Source organism: Aureobasidium melanogenum (genome assembly GCF_000721775.1).
Source record: "Aureobasidium melanogenum CBS 110374 unplaced genomic scaffold scaffold_6, whole genome shotgun sequence".
NCBI classification, from domain to species: domain Eukaryota; kingdom Fungi; phylum Ascomycota; class Dothideomycetes; order Dothideales; family Saccotheciaceae; genus Aureobasidium; species Aureobasidium melanogenum.
In genome coordinates this window covers 106144-124261 of record NW_024470058.1, presented here as the reverse complement: position 1 = coordinate 124261, position 18118 = coordinate 106144, and the positions used below count along the sequence as shown (strand labels likewise).

The following is an 18118-nucleotide window of genomic DNA, read 5'->3' as shown; positions in this document are numbered from 1 at the left end:
TATTGATGTCTGCGCCCTGCCACACAACTCTGCCTTCTTCAATGCACCAAAACCCAGGTTTGCACAGAAGATTGCAGATCAATATTGCAGCATGGGTGTCCAACGACGCCAAGAACAAAGGTATCAGCCAGGGTACAGCGACCAAGAGAGTGCCGCTCGACAGGGCTGCAGCTCGTGTCAAACAACGCGACAACCACTTGACAAACCGAGTGTGTGCATCACCCAAATTGACTCAATTCTATCTCTTCGCTGGCCAGACACTCAAGATCAGCCAGGCTGATGCCGTGGGTTACAGGTGGCACGGCTGTTTGTGCCGCAGAGCTGGTGGAGGTGCTCGTAGGCAAAGGGCGTTTGGCGGGTATCATGGGAGGTGGCATCAGCTTTCGGTCTTTGTCGTGCTCTGCCTCTCCTTTCAATTTCTTTTGATCGAGCCAGGATCTCAGTCCTTCATTCTTGTTGGCTTGTGGCGCAATAATTGTGTTTTGAGGAGGCGGATCGTTGACCGACCAGTCCAGCTCTTCAAGGTCGTCTGCCGAGAGATCAAAATCGGCGGATGTGAATGATGGTGTACGGTCGAATGAAGGCGTGGTGGCTGGAGTGGGCTTCTGAGGTATGGAAAGGTCGCGTGCTAGCTGGGAGCTACCTTCAAGAAAGTCTCCCCAGCTGCCAAATTCATCCGTCGTCGAAGGAGATACGAGTTGGTGCTTCACATCGCTATGAGTCTTACTAGGCGTCTGCTGTGATTGTGCTTGAGCGGATGGTGTTTTGAGTGTCGTGACGGGCGACTCTCCAGCCAAGTCAAGCAGGGTATCGTCGTCTACATCGTCGTCTTCCCAAGGCTCTATTGGCGACTCTTCTCGTACGGTCGGCAAGGGCGCAGGAGCGACAGCAGGAGCAGCGGGCTTAGGCTTCAAGAAGGCGCCCAAGTGGAACTGACTCCTTTGGTGGCCGAACTTGTCATTGACACGTTGAGTGCCCAGCAGGCAGACCTTTGATGCTTTTGAGTCTTGGACGGCTTTCTTTTTCAGCACTTCCTTCCGTCGTGTCTCGGCCTCTTTGATGCGCTCAGCACGTTGCAACAGGATGGCGCCACGCTCAAGTTGACGCTTCTCGGTGTCTGTGACGAAGGTCGACCCACGCGCCTTGAAAGCCGCCTTTGCTTGCTTCAGCGTCTGCTTTCCTTCATGGGCCTCCTTCTTCTTCCGACCCATCACAGGTCATTGTCTGGTACTTTTGGATGCTAGGCACAATCTGTTGGTAGCACATGCATAATTTGTTGGCAATGCCTGTCCTTGTCGGCTTTTCGGTCCACGATCGCGTGCATGCAGCAAGCCAATCACGTGTGCCCAGCGTTTCGCCCCGCCCAAGTTTCTTCTGTTCAAGAATGCCTCTGATGCCATCAAGTTGCTTCCACCGCTCTGCCTGCAAGCCACACCGATGTCGCATATATGCGATCGTCTGTACAGTACTACGACTTTCTCGTTGTAGCTGCTGAAATGCACGATACTTTCCATGTCAAAAGTGTGGCTCTGGAAACTCTGAGATGGACCTCTCTCCTTGGACTCTGCTCATCTCCTGAAAAGTATCATGCATTCCTATAGCGCAATGTCATAGGTCACCACCAGATGGGAAGAAAAACAACTTACCATTTGTTATGTGACCCGTCCCAAGATCGCCCAAACAAACCGTTGTCATGCTCTCCTTGTGACTTGTAACGAGGCTGATCCTTTGCTTGGAAGCAGTATCCTAATCGGGTATTCGAGCTGTTGAAACTCTCACCTTGACCGATACCACACACCACGGAGATACTCGCTACATCGAGTTTGACATTCACGTCAGTGGGTATAGTACGTCTCTCTCGTACTGCTGAGTAACGCTTCGGCAACGCAGTCATCAAAGGTAATCATTCTGCTTACTAACTCAATGTTCTTTGGTTCGACCTAGCGGGACTTGGTATGCTTGGATGTAGCACTGCAGTCTTAGCATCCGAACTACGTGGGTACATCCGACTGGTAAATACGAGAATTGTCCTCTTGGTCGCCGAGCCACCGTTGCCGGCCCTTTTTTGTCTCTTTCGTCGCGCCGAAACACCATCCTTGAGCTCATGCATCGCCTCTGATTCATGATTTAGGCCTCCTCGAGGTCATACGGCATGTGAAGCTCTTTACAACAACCAACCGAGGCGGTGCGAAGGCTGGCCCACTATGGCTAAAGTCTAAGCGCGTTTGGATCGTGGAGAAAGCTGTGGAGAAAAGCTTGATCTGTGACGTATCTTGAAGCCTATTTGCTCATAACCAAGTCAGAAGCACAGTTTTCTGCGACAATCCCTTTCCTTATGAGACTTGGGCACCATGTCTTCGATGCGGTCAGGTTCTTGCCGAGAGACCTTGTGACACTGGCGCCTTGTCTCCGGCCCGCATGCCTTCTCGTGCTTTCTCCAAGCCACTTCCGCATGAGCTTCCATTGAGCTCTCTTGACTTTTCGAACTTGACCAGTCACGATGCGTGCCTTGTACTCCACATCATCATCCTTGCTCAAGCTGTGGACCCTGGGGTTGCGGGGTTGACCAATCGCTGTTGCTATGCAACTTTTTGTTCTTGCTAAACATCAGGCCGCTGAGAAAAAAGTGTACAGTGGAGTTGATCCGCTCTCGTCATCTTGACTGTTGGCCGAATATTGACCGCCCGCTTTTCTGCAACACTGGTCTCGTGGCCTGAATGTAACACTTATGGAGTCATGGCTTCTTGGTGATCTTCGCTGAGCTGATTTACGTTGATTGTCAACGGTCAGAGCAGTAGTAAAGTAAGACATACAAAAGGTGAGCAACTGCCCATCATGAAGCTCGTATTTTCCTCTTGCAAATCAAGAACATCTTTATCTTCTTCCCGACTACCTGGGAGATCATCTCTTCTACCCTATACACATCCTAACTTACACAATGTTGTCTAAGACATTGCTATCCTTAGCCCTTGCGGCACTCTCTCTGTTGCCATCTACCAGTGTAGCAGCACCTCTGTAAGTGCCTGAGGTCAGCCCTTTCGATACTACCGTCGCTAACACCATTGCCAGAGAGCAATTTAACAAGCGCGACCTCAAATTCAACTATGGCGGCGAGAAAGTCCGAGGTGTCAACCTTGGTGGCTGGTTCGTGCTAGAACCTTGGATCACACCCAGCATCTTTGAAGCAACACCCGACAATGTCGTGGATGAATACACCTACTGTCAGACTCTTGGCTCCAGCGAAGCCTACTCAAGACTCTCCAAGCATTGGGACACCTGGATCACCGAGGACGACTTGCATCAAATCGCCGCTGCAGGCATGAACCATGTTCGTATTCCTATTGGATACTGGTCAGTCATCAAGGATGACAACGCACCATACGTTCAAGGCGCATATCAGTTCCTCGGCCGAGCATTAGATTGGGCCGAGGGCGCAGGCCTCAAGGTCATGATTGACCTCCACGGAGGTAAGTGATAGCGTTTGCATCAGCCGCACACATGCTGACTACAAGATCAGCTCCCTACTCGCAAAACGGTTTCGACAACTCCGGTCGAAGAGGCGGAATTGGCTGGGGTCAAGGCGACTCAGTCACCCGGACTAAGGACGCACTTAACAAGATCCGCGATGATATGGGTAACCACCCCGCCGTTTCGACCATTGAGCTCTTGAACGAGCCTATGGGCTCCGCCATTGGCATGGACACGGTCCGTCAGTTCTACATGGATGGGTGGGGTAACCTTAGAAACACCAACCTGGTTATGACTTTCCATGATGCCTTTGCTGGTGTCAATTCTTGGAACGACTGGGGTAGTGGCATGTGGAACTTGATGCTTGATACCGTAAGTACTGGTCGTCTTAGTGCAGAAGCTTATCACTTACTGACATTGATTCACTAGCACCACTACGAGGTCTTTGACAGTGGTGTCCTGAAAGACGACATCGGTTCACACGTCTCAACTGCATGCGCATTCGGAGCCTCCATGGCAACGAACAACAAATGGACGATCAGCGGCGAATGGACAGGAGCGCTCACAGACTGTACGAAGTGGTGAGTGAACGAGCTTACTATTTTTAATCCAAGGAACTTGCTGACTGTGGTGTTACTCAAAGGCTCAACGGTAGAGGAGTCGGAGCAAGATACGATGGTACATACAACTACAACGGCCAATCCTCATCCTACATCGGAAGCTGCGACGGCAAATACACTGGTACGGTCGCTGGTCTTGATGCAACCTACAGAGACAACATCGGCAAGTTTATCGAAGCTCAGCTCGATGGTTACGAGAAGGCTGCCGGTTGGATTTTCTGGACATGGAAGACTGGTATGTTTTCGGACATTCTATTTTAAGCTTGTAAGCTGGAGCTAATGAATCTGCAGAGTCATCTCCCGAGTGGGACATGCAGGAACTCCTGCAGAACGGAGTCTTCCCCAACCCGGTCACCAACCGAAACCGTAAGTCTATTTTCGATGTATCTGATCGGAGTTACAATTGGCTAACCACGATTGTCAAAACAGACCCTGGCCAATGCAACTAAAGTCCGAGCACGTCAACTACGATACGAAGTCATGACTCTCGACTGACAAACACATGATGCACCTGTGCTGTGTGCATATGATGAATCTGCCAGGCGAAACAAGAACCACTTGTTCTCAAACCTGGCTACCCTCCTTACGAGTTCACGATGAAACGCTGCCATTTTTACGGCCATGTACGAATTCAATCGCTAGAAGCAACGGAATGTCATGTATATACCACGATGCCATGCGAATGTGTCGCATGTTCTTCTTGCTAGCACCTACCTTGACTCGGCCTGGAGCCGAGTTCAAGTAAGGCGCGAATGGAAATTATTATGGTCAAACATTCCCATGTTCTAAAGTCTGTAACTTCCACCGTCCTCTGCCTGCGGCGACGAGCACAAGATACGTCGTAGAGAGGCACGACTGTTGGCATCAAGGGCATGTCCATTGAAAGCCGGTAAGTTGTCGCTTTTCCCTGGCCATCGTCCTGTTTCCTTATGATATCGTGCATTGATATAGCCACACACGTTACAACCTATAGTACACGGAGAGGAGTGATATTTCGATCAGCGTGCGTTTCCCTGAAGCTTCTCGTGTTCCCACACAAAGACGTTGGAAGGATTGAAGGAGGCCTTTCATGTCATTATACTTGTATCTTGGTATATGGTATGACCAATTTTCTGTATACATTGCAATTTCCGTAGTGTTTATGTTGCTGCAGAAGTGGTTCAAGGAAGCAATCTCGTGTGCATGGCGCAGAACTGTCAGTGTTTCAGTGTGTTGTGTCATTTGCATTGCGGGCTGCAAAGTTGGTCATTTGTCTGCTCGCTTGCAAGTGTGGAAATCCTTCGCGTGCAGCAATTCACGCTCTACACCTCAACAAGAAGGCGCTACAAGTGCAAAAGAGTGAGACCGATGGTGCTTGTCAAAAAATGGAGGCGGCAGCGACTCGAGGGTTCTCGGCTTCGACGGCTGGAGATTGCGCCGAGCCCTGACTTTGCCAAAAGGGAGCGACCGAGGGGCACGCCTTTCCTGTTGCTGTCTAGCACTCATCGACAACCTCATCTCGGGCGCATATCAACACCCGCCGATTGGAGCTGAACCACGGAATCGACGTTATTCGAGGTTAGAGAGAGGGTCTGCTATGGTCGCAACGATACCTGAGCAGCTGGGGATGCGACGTTCGGCTTGATTGTCACGCCGGGCATTAAAACTCTAGACTTCCTTCGTGGCGTTCATACCTGTTGCTGCCTTCGTGTAAGTCAGTAGTGTTGCAACATCATCAAAGGTTTGAATCCCGTTGTCACTCTTTTCATCCGTTTCTACAACTTCCCATCGTTGCGACATCAACTCCTACCTACACTCGTTTCATCCAGAAGGGCTATCACCGCCTATCAGTCAATCGTTTCACCCACAACCAGTCGTTCCTTTTCAGTAGATCTGTCGCTCTCTGTCCCTCTTCTTGTTTTACAACTCAAAAGACCTCCAAAAATCACATTCAAACCTCAGGAAGAGAAGAATCTGAATTTACGATAATGCCTTTCCGCGCCCTATTCACCGCTGGCCTCGCTGCCTTTGCTCCCCTGGCCTCTGCCTACACAACTCCCAAGGGTGACCCTACTGGCAACGCCATCTATGAACCTGGTCTTAACAGCATCGTTCCTGTCGGCAAGCCTTTCACAATTACTTGGGAACCTGACACTGAGGGCACGGTTTCTCTTGTTCTTCTCCACGGTCCCTCCACCAACTGTGTACCCATTCACACCATTGTCGAGGGCATCAACAACACTGGCAGCTATGACTGGACTCCTGACACCAGTCTTGCTCCCAACAAGACATACTACGGCATCGAGTTGGTTGTAGACGGCACTGGACAGTACCAATGTACGTAAACACGTCACAAAAGCTGCGCAATACAAGATTGACATGTTATCCAAACAGACTCGACTCAATTCGGTATCTCGAACGACGAGTACAAGGGATCCAGCTCTAGCGCAGGCGCATCCTCTGCACCTGCTACCACAACTCCCGTTCAGAACATCAAGGGCCCCGTGTCTGCCCAAGCTGTCAGCGCCTCGGACGCCGTTTCCTCCGCCGCATCTTCTGTCTCCTCAGCCGTCGCCAGCGCTTCCAGCTCTATGGCATCTCAGATCTCGTCTGCCTCTTCCAGCGTTGCCTCTGGCATGTCCTCTGCTTCCGTAAGCCACAAATCCAATCTTGCACACACTCCGAGCACTCTCACTGACGTATCTCTTTTCTCAGTCTGCTGTTTCTAGCCACCACAGCTCTGCCTCTGGTGCTGTTTCCAGTGCCATGAGCTCCATGAGCACAGCCACCAAGTCTGCCAGCAGCTCCGCTTCTTCAGCCTCCAAGAGCGCTTCCTCCAGCCCCGCTGCTTCTACCGGCGGTGCTGCTGCCATTAACGCCGGATTTGGCGGTCTTGCCTTTGCCGCTGGTGTCGTTGCCATGGTTCTGTAAAGCAGACTTTGAGCATCTTGATGTTTTGGGCCGGGGATATTTTGTTCAAACTAAAAATGCCATGACAAGCATAATGTCTTGCTGAGCTCTGGAATGGGGTTTAATGCGTAGGACATTTTCTTTTCTTTCTGTTTTGCCATACCAAGAACGGGCTTGATGTCTACCTTGGATGGCGCTCTGTATAATTCGAATGCACGCTTTACGGCCTATGATCTATTGTCCAACTTCTTTTGTTCGACCACCACCTCCTTCAACCATTCCGACTCTTCTTCTTAAACGCGCTTCACGGGAATATCCTCAAAGAGGGTACATAACTCAGACACGCTTGACGCGGTTGCCTGTCTGTCATAACGGCTGAGGGGCTTTTTATTCCCTGTGGCTTGCAGCACAGTGCAACACGGCAACGGTTCTTTGGTCACAAGAGCTTCTCTCAACGGCGGGTCAGGCAGTTTCGTTTGTGACTTGAGTACCATTTTCTTCTCGCGCGACTGTGCACATTTCTGTGTTTCTGGTCCTGAAGATGCAGAGTCGATTGATGTTTGCATTACTTTTGCAGAGGTTGTCACATTGGCAGTGTGACAAATGTTGTGTCTGTGATAAATTTGGTATTTCTTTTGGCATGCCATTGCCCGAGCAGAAAGAGACACTGTCTACTCTCTTGACTCGAAGGCTAATGCTGTAAGTGTGTCTACATACTTGTGTTTTGTTGGTATAATCTATATACAAAAATGCCATGTCTTTCATGTGTACTGCCTTGCAGTATTCCCCTCCCATGACAAACAAAGAAAAAAACAGGGTATTGTGAGCAAAGATGTCTTGAGGGGTGGTCCTATTCCCCAAAGCCCATCTTCCAACCCTTGGATAAAAAAACGCCAACGCTGAAGAAAATCAAATAGGCACTTCGCAGACCAAACCTTGGGCTCCAAGACAAGGCCTAGCGGCATAAGCAAACGTATACTGGTACCCTTCGCTCTACGAAGTAGCAACCAAGACGTTGTTCTCACACTGCACGCCAGCAGCAGTACCGCCCATACCGAACCACACAAGATCATTGCACATGTTGAAGCCGCCGGTGCCCGAACACTGCAAGTCTCCGTTTTCGGGGCAGGCGCCCGAGCCAGTGGGGTAAGCGATACGGTCGTCGCGGTAGAAGCCGGCGGGTGAGTCGGCTTGTTGGGCGTATTGCTTGGTGGATGAGGAGTAAGGGGAGAAGGAGGGGACGCAGGTGGCGCCGTTGGAAAGGGTGCGGGCGTCGCGGTAGACCCAGGAGGTTTGGCCGTTGGAGTACATGGTGCTGTCGCAGGTTACCCATGTGCTGGCTGAAGTGCAGATGAAGGTGCCAGGCACGCAGGGCAGGTAGGTGGAGAGGTCTGCGGTGGCGTACTCGGTGCTGGGGTCGACGGGTGCTGAAGAGGCTGCTGCAGAAGAAGCTGCGGCAGAGCCAGAAGCAGAAGCAGAAGCGGAAATGACAGTGGTCTTGGCTGTAGCGCCAGCGGTGGTGTAGACAGTGAGAGTCACGTCCGAAGGGCAGTCGTCCGAATCAGAGCCAGATGAAGACGAGGGCAGAGGTGTCGAGACTGCAGAGGTCTTGCCGGCGTTGTGGACGGAAGACAAGGTCATCGAGCTCGAGACGATGTTCTTGCTGCTGACGCTGCTCTGAGCAGCAACAGCAGAAGAGGTAGATTGCTTGACGCTGGTTGCAGAAGTCTTGGCTGTGGTCTTCAAAGTGGTAGGGACTTGAGTCGAGGACGACGACGAAGCAGCAGCGGTCTGAGCGGTCGAAGGCGAGGATCCAGAGCTTCCACCCACGGTTGCAGTTTGAGGTTCAGCGGTGTCACCAAGGTCCTTGTATGTCTGTCCAAAGGGAGTGGGTGCGTTACAAACACCAGGCTCAGAGCTCGCAGGACTAGAGCTAGTAATCTTGCCGCCGTATTGAACCTGCGGACCAGGCTCAGGATACACAGGATCGTCACCTTCAACGGTTACACAGTCGTTGATACCTTTAAGGTTGGCCTTCCAGATGAAAGGCAGAGCCTCGAAGCTCTCAGTATCGCGCTTTGACGCCGAAGAACCTTGAATGGAGACGGTTGCGCAGTTCATGTAGAACTCGCGGTTTCCGATCTCGTTCTGCCAGGACCAAGCAAAGAGAGCATCTCCATTGGGAACATAAGAGGGAATGGTGAAGTCATAAGTCGATGTCAAGGGACATCCTCCCATCATCGACTTGATGACTCTGAAAGTTGCGCCGTTGTCGTAAGAGAGCGAAAGCTGACAGGAACCGCCACCGTGAGTAGCGGAGCCAGTGAGTGTCATGTTGTAGGTCGAACCAGCAGAGTAGGTAACGACAGGAACGAAAGGTCGATCATTTTGATAACCTTTGCAAGGGAAGTTGGAGCCATCGGCGAAAAGTGGTGAAGTCATACTGTAGTCAATGATGTTGTAGCTGTTCTCAGGGTTGTATTTGCTGTGAAGAGGATAAGGCCAGCTCATCTCCATGTGTCCCAGCGCCTGGGATGCCAACGAAAGAAGCGCACCTGTCACCAGGACGGAGCGCGTTGACTTTGAACCAGGCATGTTGATGCGGTTGTTGTTTATGTGTATGTATTCGCGCGTTGTACCAAGTAGAAGAAGTAAGTGAGTGAATGTGTTGTCAACCAGGAAACCAAGCGAGAGTGTAGCAGAGTGTGACTGAGAGACCAGAAACGAGAAGAGAGTGGATGGACGACCAAACAAAAGGGCCAAGAAATGCGATGGCTGGATGCTTTACTTATACCATTATATTGAACTCCTTATTGAATCCAGCCATTTTTTCCTCTTCCCTTCGCACGTTCGCTCAAGCAAGGTACGTTAAAGGGTCATGGGAAAACGGCTTTCCCAATACGCCACCGATGGTTGTCACAGGGAGACAGATAAAAGCCGTGATCAACGAAGCCGTTGTTCGCGGCTCTTGCAATGACCTCCAATCATTCACCAACCCATCCCGGTCGCAGAACATTTCTTGATCATTTTCGCATGCACGTCTTTCACATGATGAATGATTATTGATTTTCCTGCTGTCATCTGTGAGACAGTCAAACAAAAGAGGCGTGTTTCAAAGGGGGTGGATGTGGTTCTCAGGAGCAGAACCCGGACAAAAGTTTCAACGGTCGACCCTATGCTGTGCAACCGTTGCGCGATACTGCTGCAAGGAGTGAATTTTTGTGCTTCTCTGACGCGTATAGGGAGTCGAGGTAAAACGTGAATAGAAAGCATGAACAAAAAAAGATCAAGTGACAATCGCGATGCGCTCGATAGTCAAGCGAGTCTCGCAACGTGAACAGAGCTGTCAAGCGACTTACGAACAAACCTCTTACCAGTGCTTACCGAGGACACCAAGCATTGGGCATGCCGACGGAGAGATGCCGGATCTGCTTCTACATGCCGCCAATTGTCTTTCCTGACCTGGACGACTCTAGATCCAGCGCCTCGGCTTCGTGAGGTTACCCCATGCCATGATTGCCCAATCCCTTGCTCTTCAAACGAAAACAGACTTGACTTCGTCCGCTGTTCTTTGTCCAAATCGACCATTATCCTCTTTGTTCTGTTCCGGCACATTGTTCGTCGGCAGGGACGTCGATCGATAGGCTTCGACTCGGGAGTGCTCTTTGACCCCTCGACAAAAACGGCTTTACAACAACGAGAATGACGAGGATTCGAGGATTCTAGACGACGGTGACGACAACAGACGATAGCGACTCGAAGTATCACAGGCGACAGCGAAGGGCCGATGCTTCGATAGACGGGATTTGCGTCGTTGTCCAGCCACGCAGTGCAACCGGGATAGGCGTCTTCATTGCCAACGTCTATCGTCGAAGCCAAACGGTTTGCCTATTTCGAGTCGCCACAGGCCAAATTCTCCTTCTGTCGTCGCGGAGATGCGAACTTGTGTTCGTCTAAATTATCAGTGGGTAAGGCGACACGAGAAGATGGTATGGATTGAGGAGGTGATGGAGGAGCTCTCTGGTGAGACATTGGTCCGTGCTGTCCGGCATTTGTTCAACCTCCATCGCTCCTGTCTCGAGTCTTCTACCTCACATATCACTATCTCAGTGTGCACAAGTTGTCGCAGTCTTAGCCCCAGTCTCCTCACCGTAATGCATAGCTAATAGCCGAGATGTAAGGATGCACAAACATCCCCACGCAGAACTTCCTGAGGCATCTTCGACACCTCGAGCGACATAGCGACGACTAAACTTCTTAGTTGGGGCGCTTTCAAAATCTCGATTTACCATAGAATGACAACACCCACGGGACCTATGCATGCTCGGTGTACAACAAGATATGGAAAACAGTATCCAGATCAGGCTTGGCTTTGTAGGCAAGAACAAGAGTACTGACATCGAATCGACAAAGACTGTGTTTCTTGATTTGATATCCACTTGGTGAGAAGAACATTTTCGGCGCAATGGTCCTGATCACTGCTCGCCTTCTGAAAATGAACATACTTCAAAGTGTAAGTAATGCCAAGGTTCGTGGTATAGGACATCCCCACCGCCAAGGTCTGCAACCCCTCGTGTATAGCATTGGCGTACATGATCGGACCGCGCTTCATCTGCTAAGCCACGGTACATATAAAAGATAGTTCTCCCAATGTGGGGACATTTGGGAGTCTGTATGGAGACATGTGGAGAAGATGGCTGGAGATTCTTTGCGCTTTCAAGGTTTCCATACCTTGGCTCCCTTGACAGCTGACCATGATCTCTCAATGTTGACATGGAACGGCAGTTGATACGGCATCGGGGTTTGTTCCTCGAAATCAATGTATAAGTAGGTTGATTTCTCCATTATGGGTCACCACACAACTGCTAGATTTCACGATCACAAAGATGCATATACCATCTCCATCATGGAGCCGCTTGCTCATCCCTGCTATCTTCCTATCGCCTTGGGCCTCAGCAGTTCCATGCTCCTCATGCAAAGCAACTCCATCCACACTTCAGAATTCGACAATTCTTCCCTACTTGGACCCTTCTCTCTGCATTCAGGACCGCCTCGATGATCTACTCTCTCGCATGACTCTCGAAGAAAAGGCAGGTCAACTCTTCATCAAGCAAATTCCTGCTGGCGTGAACGGCACAATCGACAATACGACTTTCGTCCTCGACGGCACCAGAAACCTCACCACCGCACCCCTAATAACCGAAAAATTGCTCTCGCACTTCAACGTCAACAACGCAAGATCTGCAAAGCAGATGGCAGAATGGCATAATGCAATTCAAGAACTTGCGCTGCAGACGCGACTCAAGATTCCCGTTACCATTGCTAGCGATCCTAGACACGCGTTTGCAGATACAGTGGGCAGCTCCATCGCTAGTGGACAATTCTCAAAGTTTCCCGAAAGTTTAGGGATTGCAGCGTTGAGGGACCCAGCACTTGCAGAACTCTATGCTGCCATTGTGAGAGAGGAGTATCTGGCTGTGGGTATCAGATCTGCCCTTCAACCTCAGATTGACCTCGTGACCGAGCCACGCATGGCTAGAAGCGGACAAACCTTTGGCGAAGACGCAAACTTGACTGCATCTATGGTAGTCGCACTGATCAAAGGCTTTCAAGGCCCTGAGTTGGGCCTGACCTCGGTCACAACAGTCACAAAACACTTCCCTGGCGCTGGACCAGCTAGAAATGGCAATGACTCGCACTTCGCTACTGGAAAAGACAACACTTACTTCGGCGACTTCCTCGATTACCATTTAATACCCTTCAAAGCAGCTATTGCGGCTGGAGGGCGCCAGATCATGCCGTCCTATGCTCGTCCAATTGGTACGAAATACCCAGAAGTCGCCTTTGGATTCAACAAACCCGTCATCACCGGTCTGCTCCGTGAAGAACTTGGCTTCGATGGCATTGTCGTCAGCGACTGGGGTCTAATCACTGACGCAGAAATCATGGGCGTAGTAGAACCAGCACGCGCCTGGGGCGTCGAAAACACCACCGAGCTCGAACGCGCAAAAATGGTTCTCGATGCCGGGGTCGACCAATTCGGCGGCGAGATACGTACGGAATTGCTCGTTCGACTTGTCAACGAAGGTCAGATTCCTGAGTCGCGTCTTGATGTCTCTGTCCGCAAACTGCTGGAAGAGAAATTCATGCTCGGTCTTTTCGACAACAGGTTTGTAAATCCAGAGGCTGCGGAGAGAGTTGTTGGTAACCCTTACTTTGCTCGTATTGGCAATGAGACACAGAGACGTGCATACACGCTCTTGACGAATCAGGCGGATATCCTTCCTCTGCGTCCAAAGGACGGCGTAAAGTTCTACGCTCAAGGTTTTAATGCCTCGTACCTTGAAGCCCGCAACTTGACTGTTGTGGATTCACCCTCCGAAGCAGATTTCTGCTTCTTGCGACTCAGTACTCCCTGGGAGGCTAGAGGCTCTCCTTTCCGCCAGCGATACCATGAGGGACGTCTTGACTTTAACGAGACAGAGAAGGCTGCTCACTCCGCTCTATTCAAGGCCTGTCCAACCATCGTCGATATCCTTCTCGATCGCCCAGCTGTGATACCCGAGATTGCTGAAGAGGCTGCTGCATTGTTTGGAAACTATGGTGCTAGTGTTGATGCGTTCTTGGATGTCGTGTTTAACAAGGATGGTTGGAAGCCAGAGGGTAAATTGCCGTTTGACATGCCCAGAAGCATGAGGGCCGTAGAGGCACAGGTTGCTGACGTGCCTTTCGATACCGAGGATCCTTTGTTTGAGTTTGGGCATGGATTGAGCTATAACAGAGCTGATTCGTGTGGCTGGAAGGGTTGATGATAGACAGTGAAAGACATATGTCGAAGTTCTTTGGGCTCAAGAATAGCTTAGGACAAGCGCTCAATTTTCATGTATGAGCTGCGACCCTATCTACAAACCTCGACCAGCAGTCCAGATCTTCCTTAAAGTATCTTATGTACATGAAAGCAGTCTTACTATGATGAAAGAAAGCTACACCTTTACTAAAAGCACTTGAAGATTCATAACAAAGAAAAAAGAGAGATTGGATATGCCCCCGTCATTGAATGCTCAAAGCGGAACAGCAGGTTGCTCGTGACCAGCACGCAAGTTACTGTGGGATTTTAACACCTCGCCAAAAGCGGAATCGAGAATCTGCAAACCCTCCTCGATCTCCTCCGCAGATACAGTGACAGGTGGTGCTAGTCTGAAGACACCACCCATGCCAGGAAGATTCACAATGTTGCATGAGAGACCGAGAGCCATGGCTTTATCAGAAACTGCTTGCCCGATGTCAAGACCAGGAGCCTTGGTCTCAGGATCTGAGATAATCTCGATGCCTTGGAAGAGACCACGTCCTCGGACATCTCCGATGCACCAATACTTCTTTTGAAGCCTTTCAAGGCCTGCTCGAAGTTGAGCGCCACGTTCACCGGCTCGTTCGCAGATGTTGTCGCGCACCACGATCTCGAGAACTTTATCTCCGACTGCTGCCGTGAGAGGGTCATTCAGATGAGTGGTGAGCCACAAGAAGCGCGCCTCACGACATCCTCGTTCGATCTCGGCTGTTGTTGTCACAGATGCCAGGGGCAAGCCACAACCCAGTGTCTTGGAGAGAGCGAGAATGTCCGGCACGATACCATCTCTTTGGAAAGCGAACATCTGTCCAGTACGTCCAACACCGGTTTGCGCCTCATCCATGATGAGAAGCATATCTCTCTTCTTGCATTCTTCAGCCATGCGCTTGAGGTAGCCGGGAGGCGGATCAAGAATACCGCCTGTGGAAAGGATTGGTTCCATGATAAATGCGGCCAATGAGCCAACGCTTTGACGATCAATCATAGCCCAGCCATATTCTAATTCGGTCTCCCAATCGTAAGAGCCATCGGCTTTCTTGAAGGGCGAGCGGTAGGGATATGGCGCGGGAAAGGCTAGTTGACCAGGCATTGCCGGGCCGCCGAATTTGCGTCCTGCCGAATAGGTGGCAGACCCAGAGCCTGAAGTAAGACCATGGTAGCTCGCGGTGAAAGCGACAATCTCGAATTTTCCGGTGTAGCATTTTGCCATCTTGATGGCAGCCTCTGTCGACTCAGAACCGGTGTTGAGAAAGAACGATTTCTCAAGAGGTGCAGGGAGTAGACTGGCTAAGCGCACAGCCAGGTTTACGACTGGCTGAGTGATCATATTGCTGAGCAAGTGATCAAGCTCGCCGACATGTTTTCGAACGACTTCGACAATTTCGGGATGAGAGTGTCCAAGGAGCGAGCTCATCTGACCAGAGGTGAAGTCCAGGATTGATCTGCCGTCGGCATCGTAGAGTCTTGTACCTTGAGCCTTGGTGATAATAACCGGTGAGAATGGAACACCAGTATGCATGAGATGCTTGTCAGCATTGTCCCAGAAAGTGCTTTCGGCAGTCGGTTCGGTCTTGGAGATCATGTTGTAAAAGAGCAGTGGGTGAATGATGAACGAGAATGGTGTACTCCGAAAGATTTGAGCTGTGTTATAGAGGAGAGGGCGAGCTCACAACACTCGAGCATCGAACCCTGGAAGATGCCATTGCCGCGGCGTTTATGAGTTTCCCGCGGAAAACTTTGGGCGCGGAGAACTCAACTCTTTGCCTATCGGCCGGTACAGGATACAGATCAATCTAACAAGTCCTCGACGTATGATAGGTGAGGTGGAATCATGCGCGTGTTAGATAGCACTTACCATTGCAATGAACGCGTGGATGGAACATGGACGTGCTGAACGTAGAGTAGAGGGATGAACAATGGGTGGCGCGTCGTTGGTGTGGGGCTTTTTGGTGAAGCCCGATGTCTTCCCGGACAGGAAGTCGTTATCTTCAAGTGCTTGCTGCTTGTCGGCGACATTCTCATCAGAACATGGAAGTCGCGATTGACTCTCCGGAAAAATGTTGAACGCTGACTACTTGCTCCTGCATTGACACTGTTCGTCTGCTTGTAAGCTGTCATGCAAACGTCAAACCAGGGTCGGCCCTACCGCTCACATCTCCGACCTGCTTGCGATGCCTGTCGTCGCCGCAAGTCTCGATGCGCTACAACAGAATCTTCCGACGCGTGTCTCATGTGTCAAGTGCATGGTTCGCAATGTGTCTTTGTGGATAGTGATCAGTCGCGTCGCCGAAAAGTGCCTACATCGCGAAGCCGTGCCACAAGTCATGCAACAAGCCACGCAGGTAACTCTGAGAACAACATCAACCTCGATGATGACTCCTTACCTATGGCGTATCCTCAGGAGTTTCATGTTACGAATGCCGTTCAGTCTCATAGTCAGACATACAACAACAATCAAGTATCATTAACAAATCCAGCTGCTCCGCCTTCTCCGATCATTGAAAGATCAATCGAGGGAACCAGAATGAGTGCCATGCTCGCCGAGTCTGGGGACTCGAGTACACACATCATCAGCCCTGCGATAGCCGATGACAACGAGGAGCTCGATAGTTATCTGTCCAGCGACCCGGCCGTTGGTATTAGAAGGATCACCCGTACTTCGTCGACAAGTACAAGTATGGGCCCGCCTTCGAGACGCGTTCTGTTCAACACAGTCCTCAGGAAACCGCTCGGTATCAACGCAAACCAATCGGTTGCTGCTGGGAAGCTTGAAGTCATCGAGAAGCTCCTAGAGCCTCATGTCATGGACATGATAAATCTGCATGTCACTCACGCTGTGTGAAATTTTCAAGAAAATATGCTAACCAGTCTCTAGTTTCTTTGAGAACGTCAATGTTTGTTTCCCTGTCTTGGACGAGACATCTTTCCGACGAACGTACACAGAGCACAAGGATCGCCTTTCTTCTGCCCTCCTGGCCAATTTGTACGCCAATGCAATGACGTACTGGAAGAGTTCACCACGATTACGCTCTGTTCATCCTCGAGATCAACGCTACATCTGGGTGCAGGCAAACGAGGCCCTTCACTCCGAATTGTTCCTCTCACCTGGGATTTCAACCGTCATAGCCATCATACTGAACGTCCACGGAAGACCAAGCACCTCAATGTTTGGCAATGGAGGAATGGTAGGAACGGCTGTCGCACTTTCGAACTCGCTGGGTCTCAATCGTGACTGCTCAACTTGGAATATAAGTTCGGAAGAGAAGACGTTCCGGTTCCGTATCTGGTCAATCGTCATGCTGATGGATCGATGGTACGTCGTTTCACTCTGCGGATCGACCAGCGATACTGATCTAGTCGCAGGACAAGTCTTGCATATGGGACGCCACTATTGATCCACCGCGCTCAATATGATGTGCCTGTACCCAGCAAGGAGCTACTGGCGCAATCTAGGACATCCACCACGCAACATGCTGGTTTGTCCATTTTTCTAGCCATGTTAACTCTGACAGACGTTCTGTCCCGGTATCTTGAGCACGTCTACCATATATCGCGAGTTGCTACCACCGATCGATCACCAGTCTCACCATTACATCTCGAAATGTTCTTGACGGATTGGGAAGACACTTTGGACGACGAAACACGTCGACTTGTCCTTCGAGGAAACGATCTTGATCGACCTGGAGCAGCCAATCTCAGACTCTCTTATCTTGCGGTCAAGCTTCTGCTTTGCCGAATCTTGTGTGACACTACCAGCTTCACGCCAGAGCATGAGAGCGCAGCTCAGGCTCGACTTCGAACCCAAAGAGTTGCTGAAGAGGTAGTCCTGCTTGTACAAGAGCTGAAACACCCTCACCTTAGAGGATTTTGGATGCCAACGAATGGCTTCACTCTTACCTCGGCTACTTTGTTCTTGCTAAGAAACGCACTCAAAGCCACAAATAGAACTCGAAACACATCACTCAAGTTGGCCAAAGATATGATTACATGTCTTCAAGAGCATCGCAACAACGAAGCTTGGGATCTGGCTGACGATTGCTTGTCAAACTGCACGGACATGACCAATAGGATCGAGGCTGGAACGAACTTCGAGTCACCTGCATTTGCTGACTCTCAATATGTTGTTGACAACGATTCACTTATGTTCAACGATACAGTCTTGGGATTCGCAACCGCGTTTGACTTCGATCTCGAGCACTTCCAGTGGAATGAGAACACACAACAATGAATTGAAGGATACCCAAAATGTTACTCAACCATAGCGCAGCCACCACCAGAAGAGACACCACAAGAA

General features: G+C 50.5%; 7 protein-coding genes across 7 annotated transcripts; 4 read left to right on the top strand and 3 right to left on the bottom strand.

Annotated features, from left to right (window-relative positions):
* Nucleotides 1–218: 218 nt before the first annotated feature.
* M437DRAFT_44660 (uncharacterized protein) lies at nucleotides 219–1211 on the bottom strand (the record flags this gene model as incomplete). The annotated part of the gene is made up of 1 exon (XM_041020942.1): nucleotides 219–1211. The coding sequence occupies one exon, from the start codon at nucleotides 1209–1211 to the stop codon at nucleotides 219–221; it is 993 nt and encodes a 330-aa protein (XP_040881119.1).
* Nucleotides 1212–2938: 1727 nt separating this feature from the next.
* On the top strand, nucleotides 2939–4537 carry M437DRAFT_64649 (glycoside hydrolase; the record flags this gene model as incomplete). Its single annotated transcript, XM_041024455.1, has 7 exons — nucleotides 2939–3015; nucleotides 3070–3467; nucleotides 3518–3840; nucleotides 3898–4049; nucleotides 4112–4323; nucleotides 4380–4454; nucleotides 4518–4537. 7 exons carry the CDS (start codon nucleotides 2939–2941, stop codon nucleotides 4535–4537), a joined length of 1257 nt encoding a protein of 418 aa, XP_040881118.1.
* A 1518-nt stretch (nucleotides 4538–6055) lies between these two features.
* Nucleotides 6056–6998, top strand: M437DRAFT_73944 (uncharacterized protein; the record flags this gene model as incomplete). The annotated part of the gene is made up of 3 exons (XM_041026140.1): nucleotides 6056–6404; nucleotides 6462–6718; nucleotides 6783–6998. The coding sequence occupies 3 exons, from the start codon at nucleotides 6056–6058 to the stop codon at nucleotides 6996–6998; spliced, it is 822 nt and encodes a 273-aa protein (XP_040881117.1).
* A 1905-nt stretch (nucleotides 6999–8903) lies between these two features.
* M437DRAFT_45242 (uncharacterized protein) lies at nucleotides 8904–9572 on the bottom strand (the record flags this gene model as incomplete). The annotated part of the gene is made up of 1 exon (XM_041021053.1): nucleotides 8904–9572. A coding segment is annotated over one exon (669 nt), but the record flags the coding sequence as incomplete, so codon positions are not given.
* Nucleotides 9573–11863: 2291 nt separating this feature from the next.
* M437DRAFT_83030 (glycosyl hydrolase family 3 N terminal domain-containing protein) lies at nucleotides 11864–13786 on the top strand (the record flags this gene model as incomplete). Its single annotated transcript, XM_041027862.1, has 1 exon — nucleotides 11864–13786. The coding sequence occupies one exon, from the start codon at nucleotides 11864–11866 to the stop codon at nucleotides 13784–13786; it is 1923 nt and encodes a 640-aa protein (XP_040881115.1).
* Nucleotides 13787–14038: 252 nt separating this feature from the next.
* On the bottom strand, nucleotides 14039–15406 carry M437DRAFT_73941 (PLP-dependent transferase; the record flags this gene model as incomplete). The annotated part of the gene is made up of 1 exon (XM_041026139.1): nucleotides 14039–15406. One exon carries the CDS (start codon nucleotides 15404–15406, stop codon nucleotides 14039–14041), a length of 1368 nt encoding a protein of 455 aa, XP_040881114.1.
* Nucleotides 15407–15946: 540 nt separating this feature from the next.
* M437DRAFT_14871 (uncharacterized protein) lies at nucleotides 15947–17908 on the top strand (the record flags this gene model as incomplete). Its single annotated transcript, XM_041018783.1, has 4 exons — nucleotides 15947–16282; nucleotides 16370–16660; nucleotides 16710–17137; nucleotides 17188–17908. Coding segments are annotated over 4 exons (1776 nt in total), but the record flags the coding sequence as incomplete, so codon positions are not given.
* Nucleotides 17909–18118: the final 210 nt, after the last annotated feature.